General features: G+C 29.8%; 3 protein-coding genes across 3 annotated transcripts; 2 read left to right on the top strand and 1 right to left on the bottom strand.

The window, feature by feature from the left end:
• Positions 1-6,978: 6,978 nt before the first annotated feature.
• Positions 6,979-7,475, top strand: LOC105787143 (hypothetical protein). Its single transcript, XM_012613587.2, has one exon. The coding sequence runs from the start codon at positions 6,987-6,989 to the stop codon at positions 7,410-7,412; it is 426 nt and encodes a 141-aa protein (XP_012469041.1). The 5' UTR covers positions 6,979-6,986; the 3' UTR covers positions 7,413-7,475.
• A 2,530-nt stretch (positions 7,476-10,005) lies between these two features.
• LOC105787142 (uncharacterized) lies at positions 10,006-11,433 on the top strand. The gene is made up of 8 exons (XM_052627364.1): positions 10,006-10,113; positions 10,235-10,303; positions 10,383-10,498; positions 10,593-10,647; positions 10,734-10,854; positions 10,941-10,988; positions 11,074-11,168; positions 11,332-11,433. Exons 1-8 carry the CDS (start codon positions 10,018-10,020, stop codon positions 11,431-11,433), a joined length of 702 nt encoding a protein of 233 aa, XP_052483324.1. The 5' UTR covers positions 10,006-10,017.
• Positions 11,434-13,444: 2,011 nt separating this feature from the next.
• LOC105774045 (uncharacterized) lies at positions 13,445-16,291 on the bottom strand. The gene is made up of 6 exons (XM_012596360.2): positions 15,357-16,291; positions 15,083-15,288; positions 14,771-14,990; positions 14,513-14,598; positions 14,146-14,237; positions 13,445-14,053 (listed from the first exon to the last, which is right to left on the bottom strand). Exons 1-6 carry the CDS (start codon positions 15,444-15,446, stop codon positions 13,803-13,805), a joined length of 945 nt encoding a protein of 314 aa, XP_012451814.1. The 5' UTR covers positions 15,447-16,291; the 3' UTR covers positions 13,445-13,802.
• Between the last annotated feature and the right edge of the window lie 3,954 nt (positions 16,292-20,245).

Below are 20,245 nucleotides of genomic sequence, written 5' to 3'. Positions count from 1 at the left end.
TTGGTAAGTTTAGTTCGGGTTAGTTTTAGATTCAACTCGTTCAGTATTTAAGGTTCAAGTTTTTAAAATCAGGTTATTATGCGTTTGAATAATTTTGGGTTCCAAACACTTCAAGTTTGCGTCATTTCGAATTATTTATTAGTTTCATTTCAATTTTAAATCATTTTTTATTCAAGTCATTTCGAATTTGAGTCAATTTATATTCGAATTGAATAGGGTCAAGCTGTCGACTGAATCTAATTAAGTCATATTTGAATATGGATTAATGAAATCAAACCTTTTAGGACAATATTTCCAACACTTTTTAAACAACTTTTCTTTTTTTTATTGACAACTTGTTTGCAGTATTATTAGAGCTGCACCAAATCAATCAGTTGAACTGGTTAGAATGGGAATCGGTCGATATACCTATCCAGGCAAAAGAATCGAATCAACTTATAAGCAAACTACTCGAAATAGTTAAAAAAAATTGAGTAAAAAACCGGTAATTGAACATGTTTATAAATTTCTTAAAATTCTTAATTTTATTATTTTTAATTAACTAATTAACTATTATCAGATCAATAATCAAATAAATTAAACTAAAAATTAATAATCTAATCGATTTAACCACCCATATATATTTTAAAACATTTCTGCAACAAAATTATCTAACAAACATGTCATCCAATTCAACAAATTAAAGGCAAAATAAGAAAATTTCAAAATAGAAAACATAAAAATACAAAAACAAGCAACAATTTGTCAAACCGTCCCTAAAGATTCCAAACAAAGTCCTCGACACGTGGTGAATCCATTGAGGTTAAACTTTTTTTATGAGTTTTTTTTGCTGTATCTATCTCCAAAATAAGTATATATATATATATTTTCAATTGACTCCCCACAACTTTGTCTTTGCTCTTTCGACACAGATATTTGTGGACAGCAACACAGCATGCAGGGAATATAAGATTACAATTAAATGTCAAGACAATTCCAAGTGCTGTTTGGACACCAAATTGAAAACATCATGCACAAATGTGTCCCAAAATTATATGGCTTTTTTCTTACATCTTTTCATTCACACCATTCCTTCTTATTTGATTTGATAAAAGCAATGCCTCTTTTCATTGATTAATTTTCCATTTTGTTTTGAGATTTGGGAAGCACAAAAGGAAAGATAAAGCAACATTTAGCTTCTGAATTCGACATCTTTTTTCAATTTGGTCCATGTGATTATATGGCAGTATGAGATTGTGCCATTTAATCTCATAATGTTATATCATCACATGGATCAAAATTGAAAAAAGTTCCCAAATTGAAAGACTAATATGAACAAAAAAAAAATTTAAAGACTAAATTAAGAAAAATTGTCAAATTCAAGAACTAAATATTATATTATCCAAAAAATGGGTTTAAGGGGGCTTTTGTGCCGACCAACAGATTATTAGCTTGATTAATATTATTGTTGTTCAATAATTTGAAGACTATGAGTTCAAGCACGCTTAAACGTATTATATCCTATAATTTAATTAAAGTGCCATGCATGCCGACCAAATTGAACCATTATATATGAAATTACTACCGGCAACCTTTGTATTTCATAACTAGTGAGGTCTTTAAAAAAAAAAAAACTAATTGGTTTATAGTAATTTTTCAGTTGAAGTAAAATATGAAACTGGTCTTATAACAAAGTATTTACAAAATAAGCAACATAAGATCGATCTATAGTCTACTCCATGTTGTATGAAGGAAACTATTATGGTAGACAAATGGGTTGAGTCTTAACTCGATTAGTATGAATGTTGTTGTCAATGTAAGAGGACGTGGGTTCAAGTGCACTAAAGCGTATTATCATTCAATTTATGTGTTGGGTTGGAGCTATAGGCAGCTCTAGATATTGTGTCCAAAATAGTAGATATGCTCTAAACCTTTAACGAGATTGTTTATATATATATATATATATATATATATATATATATATATATATATATATCAAGGGTGTAGCCAAAAGGTGGTAGGAAGGACTTTGCGCCTTGGCCAAATGGTCAAATTGCTCTTTAGGCCCTCCCCAAATGGTCAAATGTAAGATTGATCTATAATCTTTCTAACTTTTGATTAAATTGACCCTATGTTTTTAATGCCTAAGAGTAGACTGTTTCCAGTTAAGGGCATAGATATGCCCCGAATAGTACATATGCCTTTTAATCATTTTGAAATTTTATAATGGTCCCTAAAATCTATGATTCTTTTTTACCCAAATGATTTTCTGACTTGGCTTTTGTTGATGATACACTTGATGCCGTTAAATGTGCATTCAAAAATCATTAAAATTTGTGAAACCTAGAGGCTCGAAGACGAAACAAGTAATTCGACTAAAAAGTAAAGAGATTCGATGAAAAAAGTAGTGGAGCATGTGGTCACAAAGAATTAAATGATAGCTTAGTTCAATGATTTTAAATATATATATATATATATATATTCATGAATTTGACTCTTTGTATCACCATCATAAACATATGAGATAAGCTTAGACTAGGTCAATCTTTGATGGACCCTAATGGCATGCAAGCACTTTGATTAGTTGAATGGGCAAATTCTATAAGAGGTCCTTGAACTATAAGATTTCTCATAGATTTAGTCTGATGTTCTTAATCTTTTATTTCTCAAAATGTGGTCTTGAGATTAATTTTTTGGGTCCATCAAGTAATTTCATGTGGCAGGTACATATTGGCATTTGTGTGTGTGTGTGTGTGTGCAGTTAGGCAAATATATACAATTTCCCCATTTTTGTCCTTTTTAAGTGTGTAAAAAAAATTGTCCTACTGTACAAAATTGTCAATATGCATCGATTGAGTTTTAGCTCGATTGGCATGGGCATGATTGTCAATGCAGGAGGACGTGAATTCGAGTGCGTTGAAGCACATCATCCTCCTATTTATGGGCTGGAGAGGGACTATAGGTAGCTCTAGGCATTGTATCAAAAAGAGCAAATACCATCAGAATTTATAATGAGATTGTTCAAAAAAATGCTAATATGCATATACCACAGATTTTGAAAAAGGTTAAAATATACCATAAATCCCTGTTTTCTTCAAAATTTTGAAATTTAGTCATTGTACTTTTATTTTTAGGAATTTAGTCTCTCTATTTTCATATTTCAAAATTTAAGTCCAACTGTTAACACTATTAACTTTTTTATTAAATTTGTTGGGGTGACATTTAAAAAAAACTTTCCTAGTAGCTATATAACTAAAAAAATTAATAGTGTTAACAGTTGGATTTAAATTTTAAAATTTGAAAAATAAATGAACTAAATTCTTAAAAATAAAAGTATAGAGGCTTTAAAGTAAGTTGCGTTAAATTATTTAATGGAACTAATTGAAAAAAAAAAGCTTGGGGCTGAAATGTACATTTTGGAAAAAGAAAGAAAAAATAAAATTATAACATAGGATTTAATCTGAAAAATACAAAAGATGAGGACTTTCTATGAAATTTGACCCAGATGAATTCTCATTTTGATTTATAGGTTTCTAAGAGTTCTCTCTGAATAAGTAAGCTTTTAATCATATATATTCTTTGTTACATCATATATATTTAATCATCAGTATTTATCGTTTTAAGTGTGATTCGGATTGCTATTAGGATTTTGTATTTTCTCTTATAATTTATCGAAAATATAAATATATTTATTTTAATTTTTATTATAAATTCAACACGAATAATTTTTAAAAATAAAAATAAAGTTGTAATTTCAAATATTTGTCAACATAATTAGTGGTGAGCACGCGGAGCATTGATGTGAAGGACACTCTATACCAATTTATTATTTATAATATATAAATTTATTTATCTATTATTTAAAAATTACGTACTTTTTCACCATCTTATTTAATCTTGGCTAAGTGTGGCTCCCAATCTTGAAAATATTTATAATATAATTTTCAGAATTCGCAGTTATCCCTTTAATAATATCGTCTTCAGTATTCAGGGGGCGGACTGTAATAGTGGTGAAGGGAGGTCTTCCCCATCTTTTTGAAAAATTTAAATATTCTTTAGATTTTTTTTAATAATTTTAATTAGATTCCCGTAAATTTATAAAAAAAATTCATTAATCTGATTAAAATTATCGGCCATTGTTGGGTCTTACTATTATACCCAACATGATCTTAAACTCATTTTTAATTAAGTAAGTAAGCTTAATCAATAAGTTTGTGATAGCTTAAACTCAACTCCACTTAGGTGTTTGAATTGGTCAAATAAATATAAAAGTTGGAACTCATATTATAATATTGAAAAGAAAGTCAACCCCACAAATAGGTTGAGAAAGTGTTTGTCTTAGATGGCAACATTACCAACATCATAATCTTCCATTTTATTTAATTTTACATAATATTAAAAAAATTTAAATAGAATCATATTAATTTAATCCTAATTTTAGCGCCGTAAGAATATTCAGAGTTAAATTTATGGGTACAAATATCGAATGGAGAAAATGTTATTAGGCCAATCAAAAAAGGCACGGTGAGTACAAAATTTAATTTCGAAAACTTTGGTGGTTAAATTGAAAAAAAATTATAATTGAGTGACAATTTATATAGTTTATAACGGCTACATCATCTAGCCGTTCCAGACTTAACAGTACAATAAAAAGACACGAAAAGTTCAGTACCTAATTAGGAATTTACCCAATTAAATATTAAATAATAGTTCTATCTAACATTACTAGGTCTAGGTTCCTAAAAATATCTTAAGGATGTATAAATTTTGTAATATAAAATTTTATACTATACTATGTTAGTGCATATCTGATTTGACTTAACTTATCAAACAACCTTTTGTTAATAAGGACAAAATCAAAGTGTTTGACTCTCATTTTTTTGTTTTAAATATAATTTTAAGTGGAAAGTCTATTCGAATTTGTAGAAGATATCTTTATGTTAAAAGTTTAATCTGAATTCTCGGTTGAGTCTTAGATCAGTTGGTATTAGGATTGTTGTTAGTGTAAGAAAATATAAGTTTGAGTATGCTGAAGTGCGTTTATCCTCCTATTTAAGGATTAAGATGGATTATGGGTAGTTTTAAGCATTTTGTATACAAAAATGTTTAATGTGTATTAAAAAAATCATATTTTGATCTCTCAAAAATTTATAATTCAACTCCGATCCCTCTTAAAAGAATTTCTAGATTCACCCCGGTTATCGAATTAGTTTGTATCCTCAAATTTAGTCATTTTTAGTCCACATATTTCTCGAATTTTGAAATTTTAGCCATTACTTAAAGGTAGTTGTTAAATCTATTAACTAAAATGTCATGACATTTTCATGAGTATTATACGAAAATAACAAACCAACATGATAATACATTTGTGATAATATGTTTGCCTTATAAGACTTTGGAAACGTTATAATTTAACTAACCGAATCTAACAACTACCATTTGGGTCTTGATTGAAATTATAGAATTCGAAAAAGCACACAAATTAAAAATGACCAAATCATAGAACATAAAACAAAATTCACAACTTATGGATAGTTCGGGAACATCTTGTAGAATTAACCCATGTTTTTTACACGATTAAAATAGGCCATAGGTCTCTGTACTATTCACAAATTTAGAATTTAATCCATGTACTTTTATTTTTAGGAATTTAGTCTTTCCACTTTCATATTTCAAAATTTAGGTCCAATTATTAAATTTTTTTTATTAAATTTTTGGTGTGACATTTTGAAATAAAAAAAAATATTCACTTGGTAGTAATGTAACAAAAAAATGACCTTGTAATGAACTTAAATTTAACAGTGTTGAAAGTTGGACCTGAATTTTGAAATCTGAAAAGTAAAAGGACTAAATCTCTAGAATAAAGTATAGGGACCAAATTTTAAATTAATGAAGAGTATAAGGACTTATGGCATATTTTAACCTTTTTCACATTAATCTCTTGATTTGGATCAATGTCTACATTGGGTTGGGCTCAATCCCATGAAGCCCAAATCTAGTGCCCAATTGAATCCATAAACAACAAACATTGATGACAATCACATATTGGACCGACCCTCTCAGTGCCGAATTTATTAGGTGCAATATTTAATAAGCTTACACCAAAATGAATGAAGTCCCAAGATGCTCACAATCATCCATTTATTGTTATATGCATTTGGCTATGAAATTCAGTATTGGACTGACCCTCTTTCATGTGACCCTTTTCTTTACGTACTCTTTTGCCTGATTTGCTTCAATACTCTAGGATGTCAATGGGGCGGGACGAAATAGTATTTTATTTACTTTAATTCGATTCGATTTTTGTATTAATATATTTAAACTCGTCTTAACTTTTGTGCTAATATATTCAGATTCATCTCATCTTAAATAAAATTTAATAGTTTAGCCCCTAATTTCGACTTTAACCCTAAAAAATGTTTATTTGATCTTGTCTTGAAAAAAAAAATTGATTAAAATATATATCATGGCATTTTTATATAAACTTGCCTTGACTTAACTAGGGTTGTAATCGAGCTTGATTTGAAATTCGTTGGTCGAAGCTCAGCTTAACCTCAATCGAATATTGTTATCTAAGTTTGAGCTCAACTTGTTTACATGATTTATATATTCAAGTTGAAGCTCAAGCTTGTTCCATAATACAAAATTTATCGAGTAAAGTAATAATTTAATATCAAAATATTAAAAATATATATATATAAATAAATAAACTCAATTAAACCTAAAAACTACTCAAATTAAGTATTAAGATAAACTTGGCTTACTCAATAACTCGAGTTCGTCTAAAGAATAATCCAGATGATTTAAAAAAAAATTCAATTCAACTCGGATAGCTTAGAAGTACGAATATCTCATTTTACCCCTAAAAATCCATCCTGATGCGAACCAAAACCCAACAAATTTGAGAATTTTTTTGCCACCCCTAATCAATGCTCTTCTCATCTCGCCCTTTAAATATGTTCATCCACTTTCACTATTTTCCATCACCACTTCATCTATAATACCACATGAAAGAAGCCATGAAAATACCTGCTGTTACCATCGCTGCCATCGCCATTATTCTCTTCTGCTACATTCCGGTTATGGCGTCCGCAAGGCACGTAAAGGCGCCGCCACACGGAGATCATAACAAACATTACGAGGAGCACGACTCTCGGCCAAGCACAAGACAAGGGTCAATGTTAGGGGCGAAAATGGTTAGTAATAAACTTGTTGATTCGAACTGGGAAACAAGGTCGTTGCCGCAACGAAAACGAGCCGACACGTTGAAGATCTCCGGATCAAGCTTGCCGGATTGCTCGCACGCGTGCATGTCGTGCACGCCGTGCCTACTAGTTATAGTGAGCTTTGTGTGTTCTTCATTGGAAGAGGCTGAAACATGTCCCATGGCTTACAAGTGCATGTGCAACCATAAGTCTTATCCTGTTCCATGAAATTGCTTAGATCATCTGTTTTTCTTTGGGTAAATTACACCAAGATCAGTAAACTATTAGTAAGTTCACGTTTTATTCACTTAATTTTAAAAAGTTACAAAATAGTCTATGAACTATTATAAGGTCATACAACACTGATTTTAACAGCCCAGTGACTTCAATGAAAACTTTCGAGAGTTCAGTAATCATTTTGTAACTTTCTAAAATTGAATGACCAAAATGTAAACTTACTAATAGTTTAGTGACTTTCGATGTAGTTTACTTTTTTGTGTGTACTATAAATTTAGGTTTTTTTAGTTGCAATAATTACCTTGTAACGTAAATTTAGTTGCAACCAATAACGTTTATTTATATTTTTTTTCTTTTATGCATTATAAGTTAATTTTCATGATTTTTAATTAATATTAATTAATTAATTATCATTGGATCGGGTTAAATTAATCAAATCCATTGAACTAAAAATTAGTGGTCTAGTTCGATCACTGATCCTACTCTTAAAGCATTAAGGAATAATTTTATTAATTCTTGCATTTTTATGGAGTAGATTTTAATCCTTATACTTCTAAAATGAGTATAATAGTCTTTAAATTTTAGAAATTTTAGCAAAATACGACATAACATGTTCACCTGACCGTTGAAGCTTAAAAACTTGAACAACGTATCTAATTGACGAAATCAAATTAAATTAAATGTAATTGTTCGAAGTTTTTAAGCTACAATTTTGTTTAACGTCTAAAATTTTTTTTTGATCCACGTTAGTCTCAGAACTTGATAAGTTTTCTCAATTTTGTTTTGTGTGATGACGCGACATTCTGAAATTGCAAAGCTGTCAAGTTCAAAGACCAAATTGAAAAAAATCTGAAAGTTCAGGGCTAAATGTTGCCATATCTCATATTATATGATATAGTCGGGTCTCATACGATCCATGTAGGCTTGCCGCAGGCTGTATATGGTACCCGACCCGAGTGCTACGATGAAGGCAAGTAATCAGGGAACAGAATGGCTTAAAATTGCCACATCAGGACAGACAAAAACAACAAATTCCCAACTCCATCCCTCAACGACCCAAATTTTTGTTATTTTTTTTCTCTTTATGCAAAAAAAAATTCCACCCAACGAAAATAAAAAAACATGCTGTCATTGTTCACCTTCCCTATCTCTTACTTTCCCTCCTTTTCTTCAACTAGGCCTTTCAAGGTACCAACTTTTATTCCCCAACACATGCAATAACACCAGGTATATACATACCCTTTTTTTTTTTTTTCAAAGTTTTCATCTTTATTAATTTTCCCTTAATGCAATTACATTTTCTTTTCGGGGTTGCAAAAAAAAATTTCCTTTTTTTTTGGGTATCTTTGTATTTTGTGTTCTTATTGGATTGATTCATTTGTTTACTCATTTCTTCGATCTTTCTTTTTGTTGAATTATTTATTGAATTATTTAGAATTAGAATTGAATTGATATAATGTAGAAGTATTTAGGATTAAATATATTATTATACCGATTAGAAACAGATCATATCACGGAATAGCTAAAACGAAACGATGTAAAACTCAATGAAATCGAAAATTTTTATAGTTTAGTAATCGAAATGGAAATAGGCTAATAATTGAGTCATTAACGGAATAACAAATCCAAAAATTCCTTTCTTTCCTTTTTTTTTCCCTAGGTATATTTGTATTTTGTGTTGTTATTTGATTGTTTCATTTGTTACTCATTATCTTCAATCCTTCTTTTGGTTCAAAATAATGTGAAAATTTTAATTTTGTATGTATGCATGTAAATCTCTAATTTGATCAATTGTTGTCATTGCAAGGCAATTTAATTGAATGGTACCTGTTAGCTTAATCTGTGTTTGCTTTTCTTTTGTAAATTGTAATCTTTCAATTGAATCAGCTGATCATAATAAATATTAGGTTAAAATATCCTGTTTATCCCTGTATTTTGACAAATTTTGAAGTTTAGTCTTTAAACTTAATTCTTCGATTTAAAAATCACAGACCAATCATAGCATTGTTAATATTTTCCTTTAAAATCTGTCGAACATATTAGTTAGGCTATCCTATCCTCATATGATGTAGCATACGATTGGTGGAAAATAAATTGTATAGTTGACAAATTTTGATGGCAACGATAATGATTGGATTAGGATCTTTAAAATGGAAAAAATTGGTGGATTGGATTTTTATTGTAAGCAAACTATTTAGTACTGAATGATGGGGTGAAAATCTGCATGTAGGTTGATGTGGACGAAGTTTACCGACATCGTATGAGTTGAAATGGACATACGGTTCGACTCATGACCATATAACGGTTGACTCACGATTTTTAGTAAGTCGAATTTCTTGATGAGTTCTTGTCTTCTTTTTCGGCATTCCTCTTTAGAGTTGGGGAATTACGAGGATCTTGATTGCCTTTGTATGTTTGTTTTAAAACATAAGTTTGTTCAAGATGTTTAAATATATACCATATGTAGCGAAGCACAGGGAAAACAATGGTAAACCTTGATGTCTCGTGGAAACCGGTTGAATAGGCTTTTATACCGATAGATCATTGCCATTTCTGAATATTTCTGATCGATCTTTTTGTTGTTGCAGCTAATTCTATGGCTGGATCACGATCGTGGATAGGAGGGGTTCTTAATCGGTTAAGCAATAAGCGTAGCGACAAGTTTCTCGACTACCCTTTGACACCTATTCAGGTAATCTCGAATGTTCACTCGAAATACTTGGACTGACTTCGATAATATACGTTTGCTACTTATATATATATATATATACATGTACGTGTGTATACATTTAGTTTCTTTAATTTCTCAATAGGAACAAAGACTTCAAAAGCTTCAAAAACGAATACAAATACCTTTCGATGAGACTCGTCCTGATCATCAGGTACTTCATTTAAAAAGCTTAAATAGTTACGCTTTCGTGTAGTTTGCTTTAATATCGTATAAATTTTTCGGTGTAACAGGAAGCTCTCAAAGAATTGTGGCACATTGCATTTCCTAATGTTGCTCTAAAAGGATTGGTCTCGGAACAGTGGAAAGAAATGGGATGGCAAGGCCCTAATCCGTCCACTGATTTTCGGTACGATTCTTTCGATTCGATTCGATTCTTTCCGAATTTGCATATTTGATATCTAAATTTTATGTTATCTAAAAGTGAAAACTTCTCCCCTTAGGGCTTGTGGTTTTATCTCACTGGAAAACTTGCTGTTTTACGGCCGAACATATCCGGTAATCCTTCCGTGTCTCTTCTTTGTTATGTGTTTAGATTTCCGCAGGAGAATCGGATTATATACTAATAAAAACACAAAATGAAGGCATCTTTCCGTAGGGTTTTACTTAAACAAGACGGAACTCGAGCAACTTGGGAATACCCTTTCGCCGTTGCCGGCATCAATATATCTTTTATGTTGATTCAGATGTTGGATTTATATTCAGGTTCGTCGGAAAATATTATCTATTTTTCGTGGACATGTTCCGTTACATTCCTTAGTCGTTCCGTAATCTATGCTCCTTTTTTGCAGAAAAACCAAGTAATCTCCCCGGATTCAATTTCGTGAAACTATTAGGAGGTAAGGGAACCGTTGATTCCAGTCATTTTCGATCGAGCATTATTGTTCTGTGTATTCAATCTCGTGATTATATATGAAATTGCAGAAGACGAAGAAGCCTTCGATGTACTATATTGTACAGCTTTTGAAATGGTCGATGCGCAGTGGCTCGCGATGCGAGCTTCCTACATGGAATTCAATGTACGCATCCCCATGTTCATGTTTCGATAAATTTTCCGAATTCCCTTTGTTAACCACCATTATTCAGGTTATATCGTTCCCGTTATACCGGAAAAACATATCTTTTTCGGGTGGAAAAAGCTCTGAATACATTGCTTTGAATGTAATATCCATTTTTCTGCAGAAGGTTTTACAAGCAACGAGCTCGCAGCTGGAGAGAGAACTGTGTTCGGATAATGTTCGCAGAATACAGGATTTATCGGCATACAGCTTGTTATACCAGTAGCTCCGGCTTCGGCCGGAGAGGCCAAAGTCACCCGAATGACACGGGGATGTTTCAAATCTAACGGCTAGTAATTGACTTGAAAATATATGTTATTCTTATCCTAGGGCTCGTTTTCCGACTGAGATTCGTACCCTATATCGGACACCACCGGAGCTTAAACCGATAAGGCCTTGAAGGCATCCCTTCAACAATCAACCTAGGATAGTAATGGTCTCAAGTTACACAAATAATTTGCCATTTTTACTTATTTTATACATATATATTTTTAAAACAAATTCATTGAAGCTGTTATTTATTTGCCAATTGAGATATGGGATTTAAAGTGATTTTTAATAAGAAAAATTAGGTAAATCGTAAATTCGTGTAGTGTTCATATAATTTCTTTTTTGTGTGTTATGATGAAGTTTAAGATGTTATGTAGATTTTGTTTGCTTTCGTGCCCTTTTAAGGTTTAATTTTGAATTTCATTTCTTTCCTTTACATAAATTGAAAAATTAGTCCTGAATTTGGTCCTTATATTTTACGAAAATTAATAAATTAATCCAAGTAACTATTGTTAAAAGTTACATAAGGTAAAATACCGTAATAGTTTTCCAGTTATTAGTAAAAAAAAATTTTGGTCATCTAGTTAGTAAATATTTTTTTGGTCATCTAACTGTTCAATTCTGTCTTTTTTGATCATCGACAGGTAAAGAGGTTATCCAGCTATTAGTAAAAAAAAATTTTGGTCATCTTGTTAGCAAATATTTTTTGGGTCATCTAATTGTTCAATTTTGTCTTTTTTATCACCGACGAGTAAAGATGGTAGCTTTTGAAATTGGTATAATAGTAATTTTAACTCTCAATATTTATAAATTATGTTAATTTAGTCTTGACGCTAAAAAAATAACCCGCAATATTTACACATTATGTAATCTGGTCTCTTTTTGTAGCTTTGTTTTTCTTTTCTTTGTAACATTGAGTGTTAATTTTAAAAGGATGAGAAAAGATTAAAATTATTACTTGGATTTTTTGTGTTTTATTTTTTATTTTGTATATTTTCAATCAAATTTAGCTAATAATTTGTTTTGACTTTTAGATGAAAATGTCACAAAGAAAAGCAAAATGTAAAAAAAAAAAGGACCAAATTACATGTGTAATTGTTGAGGTTCATTTTTTAGAATTAAGACTAAATTGACATAATGTATAAATATTGAAGATTAAAGTTGTTATTATACTAAATTGACAAAATTCAATTCTTTTAAAAGGGATAATTTCATCATATACGTAAATTATAGTTCAATTTTTAAATTGAGTACTGAACTTTTAGCTTGAATCTCGTGTGAAATATAATTAAAATGAGCAATTAAAAATTAAAAAAACTCAATCTTATGATGCTACAACATGTCTTAAGATCTTTCAAAATAAAATAAATTTAAAATTAAAAAAAAAACATGTTTAAGATGGAATGTCTTAAAATCAACTTTAGACTCTCATAAATTATAAAACATGAAACATGTTCATTACATTGTTAATTCATTGAATTTGGGTAGCCAATTAACCTGCCTTCATAAAAAACATGGGTAGGTGCAACCTTGTAATCTATCCTATTCTAACCTTTCAAGTCAAGTAATATTTTTTTAAGTTCTTATTTATTTTATTTTATATAATGTCTAGAACTATCCGTAATTTTTCCTCAACTTTTAAATAGGAGGATAATGCGCTTCAGACTTGGTTCCGACTTGGTTCGAAGGGTTAATTCACCGCGGGCAAAAAAAGAGAAATTCACTAATGATACAAAAATTTCGATATCTATTTAAGGGTTAAAAAACCCTGTTCTAATAAAAGTCAAATAGAAAAAGAATAGTTCCATACAGATTAAACTTGAGATGTATGGTCCATACCGCGAGAGCTCCACCCCTGCACCATCGCAACCCCAATCCAGTTTATTTCTTCAAACCCATTTCCTCCATATTATTACAACATAACCACAAATCAACAAAAAAGAAATCGGTATTTTGCTATAAAGAAATTGTGGAAAAACTATTGAGAACATTTTCATTAGCTTTATACTAAGGTTAACAGAGAACATATCATACAGTCCAGAAAAAAAAAAGGTTCAAAAGCTTAAAAGAGCCTCACACTAAGTCTCAAATCTCACCCATTTCTTTACAACAAAAGCCCACAAACTTGAAAAGAAAACATCTACTACAAACATGGCCTAAAAACGGGGTTTTCTAACAAGTGCTCAAAAGCATCCCCATAACTAAAGCTTCTAAAAAAACCAAAATGTTACTTTCTTTTTTTTCCTCCTTTTTTTTCGGCTTTTGATGATAAATGAGTGATGAGTGAACTTTTTTCCATGTTTATTAGGGATGTAGAGGGCTTTTTTAGCCACGTCGAATACCCGAGAAATAGTTGAAGTCATGGTGTTGAACGCTTAGTTGCTTTAGCCACGAATCGGCAACACTCAAAAGTGACAATAGCCTTTCTTGGTCCCCTCCTCCACAACTGGAGGAGGACAACCACACGTCCCCTTGCATCTTGTAAGTTGCTAACCCAAACGGCGGAAGAGAGATGTTGCCCTCTTTTTCCTTTTGATTCTTTTCGGCTAGCTTGATATCATCCTCGGGATCGATTTCTAAAATCAACCAAGAATAAAGAATATCACTAAACAAGCACATATACATACACACACACACACATCTATATGTATATGGAGTGAAAAGTTACCTTGGAAAGAAGAAGATAGAGTATGATACGTGAGGAAGCATGTGGACAAGTCCTTTATAGTCCTTCCCATTGGAATATGATAAATCGGGTACCTAACAAGCAAAGAATAACCGTAACCCGATGTTAATTACGAGTACATTTCCGACACAGGTATATTCAAGTTTTTGAAGTTATTCTATGTATTTAGAGGATCTTCAAAGGATCATATCTCCATAACTAAGAAAACGATGCAAATGAAAAGTCGAAGTCTACTAGGTTCATAAAGGGTGTTTAGGGTTTTGAGATTTGAATCCCGACACATATAACCTTTTTTTCTAAATGAAGAATTCAAACAACATAGATAAGAATCATAAAGTTCGATATATACCAAGAAACTGCCATCCAACTAGCCGGAGAAAGATCGATGCTCCTCAACGACATTAAACCAGGGTAACTTCGAGATAATCCATTAATCTAACAACAAAAAGAAAGTGTCAAATGGAATCTACCAATGCTTTTCGTACGCTATAAAGCAATGATCTCAACTCGATTCTATATCAAACATACTCGTATTATAATTCAATTCGATTCAAATAAAACTAAATCAAATACTACAATTCGAATCAGTTTTCAAATTTTCAGATACCTTATCCATGAGTGGAACTCGTCCGTAAGGTGTCGATGTCTCGAAATATTGAAAGTAAAGGTACCCCAAACGATTATTCAAATGACAAACACTATCTTGATCGGAACCACCATCCTCGGAGGAGCAACAACCATCCCACCGCCACAATTTATCACTTTCACTCTCATCAGTACTCCATGAATCACTAAAACAATCACCATCACCAGATTCTATCTCTTCCCTGCAACAAACAAAACACCATTTTTGCTCAAACTAACACATCAAAAAGACAAAGAAAAAGAAAATAAGAGACAAATCTGGCATTTTTATTACCTTAAATTGCTTGTAAAGATTTGAATTGCAGACAAATAAGGAACATAATATTGAACCAAGGTTTCATTGTCGTTTAAGACAATAGGAACACCAGCACCATAAGCACTCCATTCATCATAACAATCCCATAAATCATTTAATGTGAAATATTCAACGTTTTCTCTTTCCCATGGATGCCATAATCGATTCAAGCTCCCAAATTCACTCTGTAATTAAAAAAAAATAAGCAAATATGTTCGAAAAAAAGAATAAAAACACACTGAATTTAGTTTACCTTAGGGAGGAGTTGAGATCTAACAGTGGGAGTTGTGCATTGAAGGAAGCAATCGAGATTGGATTGCTTTGCAACAGAGTCCAAAATCATGGTTTTTTGGACAAGAAAGACAGAGACACGACAAGAAAAAGCACAGGGAGTTTGGTGGTGTTGTTTTTTCGGTTTTTTGGTTTTTTTTTTTTAACTTGGTGTTGATGAACAGTAGAAGAAATCAAAGGGAGAAAAAGAGCAGAGCGAGATTGACGTGATTTTAGGTAATGTGAATTTTGACGAGAAAATTCCTAATTTTTGACGTTTGGACAACAAAATTTAAGGGGAAAAAGGGAAAAACTGAAGAGAGAAAATGAAGAATCTTGTTTGTAAGTTGACAACCTTTTTTTAATTCAAACTATTTTTTCGGTCCCTGCTGGATTTTGAAGATTACACTTTTCTCGGGAAAATTTTAAGGAAAAACGAGAAACGAAAACTAAAAGGGGATTCAATTAAACACGTTTTTTTAGAAAGAAAACTTCGAGTCTTGCTCTGTTGTGATCGACGATGAAGAAACAAATAGTGGATCTTTACCTTTCAAAACACAGTAATTTCAAGCCCAAGTTAAGAAACGAAAACAAAAGAAAGCCCGAGAAAACGAGAGAAAATGAGGGAAATTTTTCTTTTTTCTTACTTTTTATGATCGAAGGCAGGGAAATTTAAAAGATTTCTTGGTTTCAACAAAAACCCATGATTTCAAACGCTTAGGTCTTTTCAACGAGATCAATTTTCTAACTGAAATGGAAAGAAAATTTTCAACTTTCCCCGGAAAATAAACAGAGCACAGAAAAAGAAAAAAAACTGGGAAGAACAGAGTATCAAATTGGAAGAACAGAAGGTTAATCTCAAGGGAAAGAAATATAAGCAGTAAAGTGAATTAGAAATATAATGAAAGGCAATGGATTTTTTGAGGTTTTCTTTATTTTGATTTATTTATGGAGGACACTCATCTGTCTCTCTCAGTCTCAGCTGAATCCCAGAATTTGAAAGATTGCACAGTACACTTTTTGGATTAATTTTTTATTTGTCCCTGTACTACGCATAGTTGTGGATTTAGTCCCTTATTTTAATTTCTTATTTTTTGTATTCATAATTTGGTATTTTTAATTAAATCCTTTAAGTTATGCTATTTTTACAACTTTGAACGACAATAATATTATTTAAGTAAAAGTACCATGAGGCCCCTATAGTAAGATTCAGCTTATATTTTGTCCTTTTTACTAAAAAAATAGGTAAATTAGTTTTTATACATCAAATCCAAGGGCAAACTAGTCCTTTCGGATAAAATTTCATTTTATTTATATTGTTAAACATATAGATACATGTGGCATGCCACATGTACCTCTTTTCGACGTACAATGACTAATTTTTAATAGTAGAAATGAATGAAATTTTTAATAGAAGGACCAATTTACTCTTTGATCTAATGTATAAGGATTAATTTACTCAATTTTTGAGTAAATAGGATAAAATGTAATCCAACTCCTGGTATAAGACACTCATAGTACTTTTATCTATTATTTACAACTTTATGCATAGTAGAGGACTAAAAGCGAATTTAACCAAACAAATTTAATTACTATTGCAAGGGTTTGGATTTAATTTTATATTTCAAAAAGCACAATGATTAAAATTTGATAAATCGAAAAGTCTAGAGACTACAACGAACGAAATAAAAATATAAAGATTAAATTTATAATCTAGAAATAGCAGAATTTATTGTTCTGTATATTTTAATATTTTAATTTTTTAATTTTTTTGTCTTCTCTTTTGGATTTTAGTGAATTAAAAGACAACAATAATTGAAACTTTTGCAAGATTCCAAGGACGAATTCGAGTTTTCACATTCAGCCAATATTTTGACAAATCTTTATATTTTGAATTTGTTAATTTTAGTCCTTATACTTTTTTAATTTGAAAATTTTAGTCCCAATTCAATCGGGTAGCAGTTAAATCCATTTGGTTAAAATCAATCACCAGTATTGTATTATGTGTATAGTTATAGATTCAGTCCATATTCTCCGATTAGATCATTCTAAGTTCCTCTACTTTTCAAATTTTGAAAATGTATTGACACAAATAACCATCGTTAATTCATTAACCGATTTTCGATAAGTAATACGTGAAAATAATAAGCTAACATTGTATTACATATATGATAATATGTTTATCAAATCAAATTGTGGAAATAAGAGAACTTAACTTAATGACTTTAATAGTTATCGTTTGTTAAGGACTAAAATTTTAAATTTTGAAAATATATAAACTAAATCTATAATTTTTGCAAAATATAGGGACTAATAGCATAATTTAATCATTTTATTATTCACCCTTTTTGAGAAATAATAATTTCGAAGATCAAAAATTAAAAAATATATAAAATAACCGGATTAATATTTAATATATTAATTATTTTTTAAATATTAAAACGAGCTACTGGGTCAGCCAAATTAGGTTGGAGCTTGAAATTTCTTTAAAACCCAACCTAGAACCGGCCCAAAAATTTATCCTTACTCTGGATAAAGCCAATTTCTACTTTATTAATAAAATAAATATTAATAAAAGACAAACAAACGTGGAACACATGCATGATATCCACGACAAAATACATAAATATCTGTACAACTGACAAGGACAGCAAACACATGTTCCAGTCTCATGCTAATGGATTTTTAAAATTATATTTTATTGTAAGAATTTTTAAAAAATAAATAAACATAATCTAATCCTTTTCAAAACAATCTAATCCAATTATTTACTTAATCTTTTTTAAAGCATTTAATAATTAATTTTTCGTGTTTTGAGAAAGTAAATGCTAATCACAAATTTTAAAACTACTCTATATTTAAAACGATGATCAAACTCTAAACCACAAGTTAAAGATAGGAGAAACTCCTACCATCTCACTTAATCATATTTTTAGAACTTTTAATATCTAAAAGCAAAATCTCATTATATTATTTAATTGATTTTGCTTATTATTCTTTATTTATTAAAATTTAAAATATTAGGAAGTATATATATATATATATATTTGTTTGTGAATTAAAAAATTGGTTGTATAGATTGTTGCATTCAAAGATTCAGTCTCTATGGAAACTAGATACAACCTTTCATTTGATTGATATGGAAAATAATTATTTTTAGTAAAATCTTTTAAATTATCTCATTATGAAATTGATTTAGTGGAGGGTCCTTAGGCCTATAATATGATAAAATTGAGTTAAATTACGTTTTATTTTATTTTATATACTTATACAGTTAAAATTTGATATAATTGACGGAATAATTAAATATTAACACGTGATATATAATGACCAATTTTAGCAGTAGAAATAGATAGAATTTTTAATAGAAGATCTAGTTTACTCCTTAGGGCCAGTTCTTCATTACTTTTGAAAAATACTTTTAAAAAGTTTGGTTTAAAATTTGAGTGTTTAGTATTGCTGCCAAAAAGTGCTTTTGAGAAATAAAATGTCCATTTTAGACATGTTATTATCAAGTAACAAATATGTATTTAAATAATATTTAAATTAGTTAATATTATTATATTTTAGTAATAATATAAAAATTATTATAACTTGTTGTTAATATTTTAATATATAAAATATAAATTGTAAATATTTTTAAGCAATAAATATTAATTATTTATAAAATTTAATTAGAATATATAAACTATATTTTAAATATTTAAATATTTGTAATTAGTATTTTAAAGAATATTTTTTTATTTTTAATTAATGATTTTAACACAATTGTAATTAAACACCAAGAGAAAAAGAAAAGAAAAATACTATGTTATTGGAGGGGTAAAAAAGTAATTAAGCACTAAAAAAGCACTTCTGAAAAGGTAAAAATTTCAGCCAAAAGCAGCTTGTTCTTTACAGCTTTTCCTTCAAAAGTGCTTTTGGAGCCAGAAGTACTTTTTTTTAAGGAATAAAAAACTGGCCCTTAATCTAATATATAATGACTAGTTTATCCATTTTTTGAATAAACAAAACAAAATACAATCCGACTCTTAATATAAAAGCTTTCATAATATTTTTACCGATAAAATCCCTATTCGAGGAATTGAAATTGATTAAAATACGAGATAGAATTCATGGAATAATTTTTTTTCATTTAATTAACTTCATTTTTGTGGCTCCTACAAATAGATTGGCATGTTGTCATTAAATATGTGTACAAAGAGAGTGATCAAGCTACTCATCATCTCTCTTCTTTAAAATTATTGAAACACTCCACCTTTTAAATTATAATTAATATTAATATAATGAGATTTTGTTTTTTCATATTCTTTAATTAAAGATAATATAATTAAAACATTAAAGTACAAGTTCATTATCATTCTACCCATATTCATTATTAATATTTTTGAAATAATATATTCATATTATATAAATTTTAAAATAAAATATTTTTAACAAAATTTAGTACTATAAAATGTTTGATTACGTTGGTGTCACTCTCAATCAGGTTCTAATTCAGTTGTAAAATTACCAAAAGCGCGATATTTTTATAAAGCAACAAATGCAATATTGCGGGTATCTTTGCTTTTTGAGGTAAAAAAAAAAAAACATGCAAATGATGGGATTTGAACCTAATATCTCAAAATCTTCCTTCTATTGATTTTTTACCATTTCAACCAAAACCTCATTTGATTTTTAGGCAAAAAGACCTCTCTAGTGAGCAACTGAGGTCAAGTAATTTAAATTGATCTCTCAAAAAAACCAAAGCAATTTAATCCCTGTTAATTTTAAAAGTGAGCAACTGAGGTCAAGTAATCACAACAGTGGTGTTTTTCGTCAATTTTATATATTTTGTTGGTATAAATAATAACAAATTTAATGCTCAAAGTT

Source organism: Gossypium raimondii, chromosome 1, assembly GCF_025698545.1.
Source record: "Gossypium raimondii isolate GPD5lz chromosome 1, ASM2569854v1, whole genome shotgun sequence".
Lineage (NCBI taxonomy): Eukaryota > Viridiplantae > Streptophyta > Magnoliopsida > Malvales > Malvaceae > Gossypium > Gossypium raimondii.
The sequence above is the reverse complement of the archived record's forward strand: the minus strand, read 5'-3'. Positions and strand labels throughout refer to the sequence as shown.

What these genes read in the sequence shown, in the direction of transcription:
- LOC105787143 (XM_012613587.2), top strand. Translation starts at nt 6,987, where the DNA reads ATGAAAGAAGCCATGAAAATACCTGCTGTTACCATCGCTGCCATCGCC.
- LOC105787142 (XM_052627364.1), top strand. Translation starts at nt 10,018, where the DNA reads ATGGCTGGATCACGATCGTGGATAGGAGGGGTTCTTAATCGGTTAAGC. An exon ending in GATGTTGGATTTATATTCAG is followed by an intron (nt 10,855 to 10,940) that starts GTTCGTCGGAAA and finishes CCTTTTTTGCAG; the next exon opens with AAAAACCAAGTAATCTCCCC. An exon ending in CTTCCTACATGGAATTCAAT is followed by an intron (nt 11,169 to 11,331) that starts GTACGCATCCCC and finishes ATTTTTCTGCAG; the next exon opens with AAGGTTTTACAAGCAACGAG.
- LOC105774045 (XM_012596360.2), bottom strand. Translation starts at nt 15,446, where the DNA reads ATGATTTTGGACTCTGTTGCAAAGCAATCCAATCTCGATTGCTTCCTT. An exon ending in GATCTCAACTCCTCCCTAAG is followed by an intron (nt 15,289 to 15,356) that starts GTAAACTAAATT and finishes TTTTAATTACAG; the next exon opens with AGTGAATTTGGGAGCTTGAA. An exon ending in ATCTTTACAAGCAATTTAAG is followed by an intron (nt 14,991 to 15,082) that starts GTAATAAAAATG and finishes TGTTTGTTGCAG; the next exon opens with GGAAGAGATAGAATCTGGTG.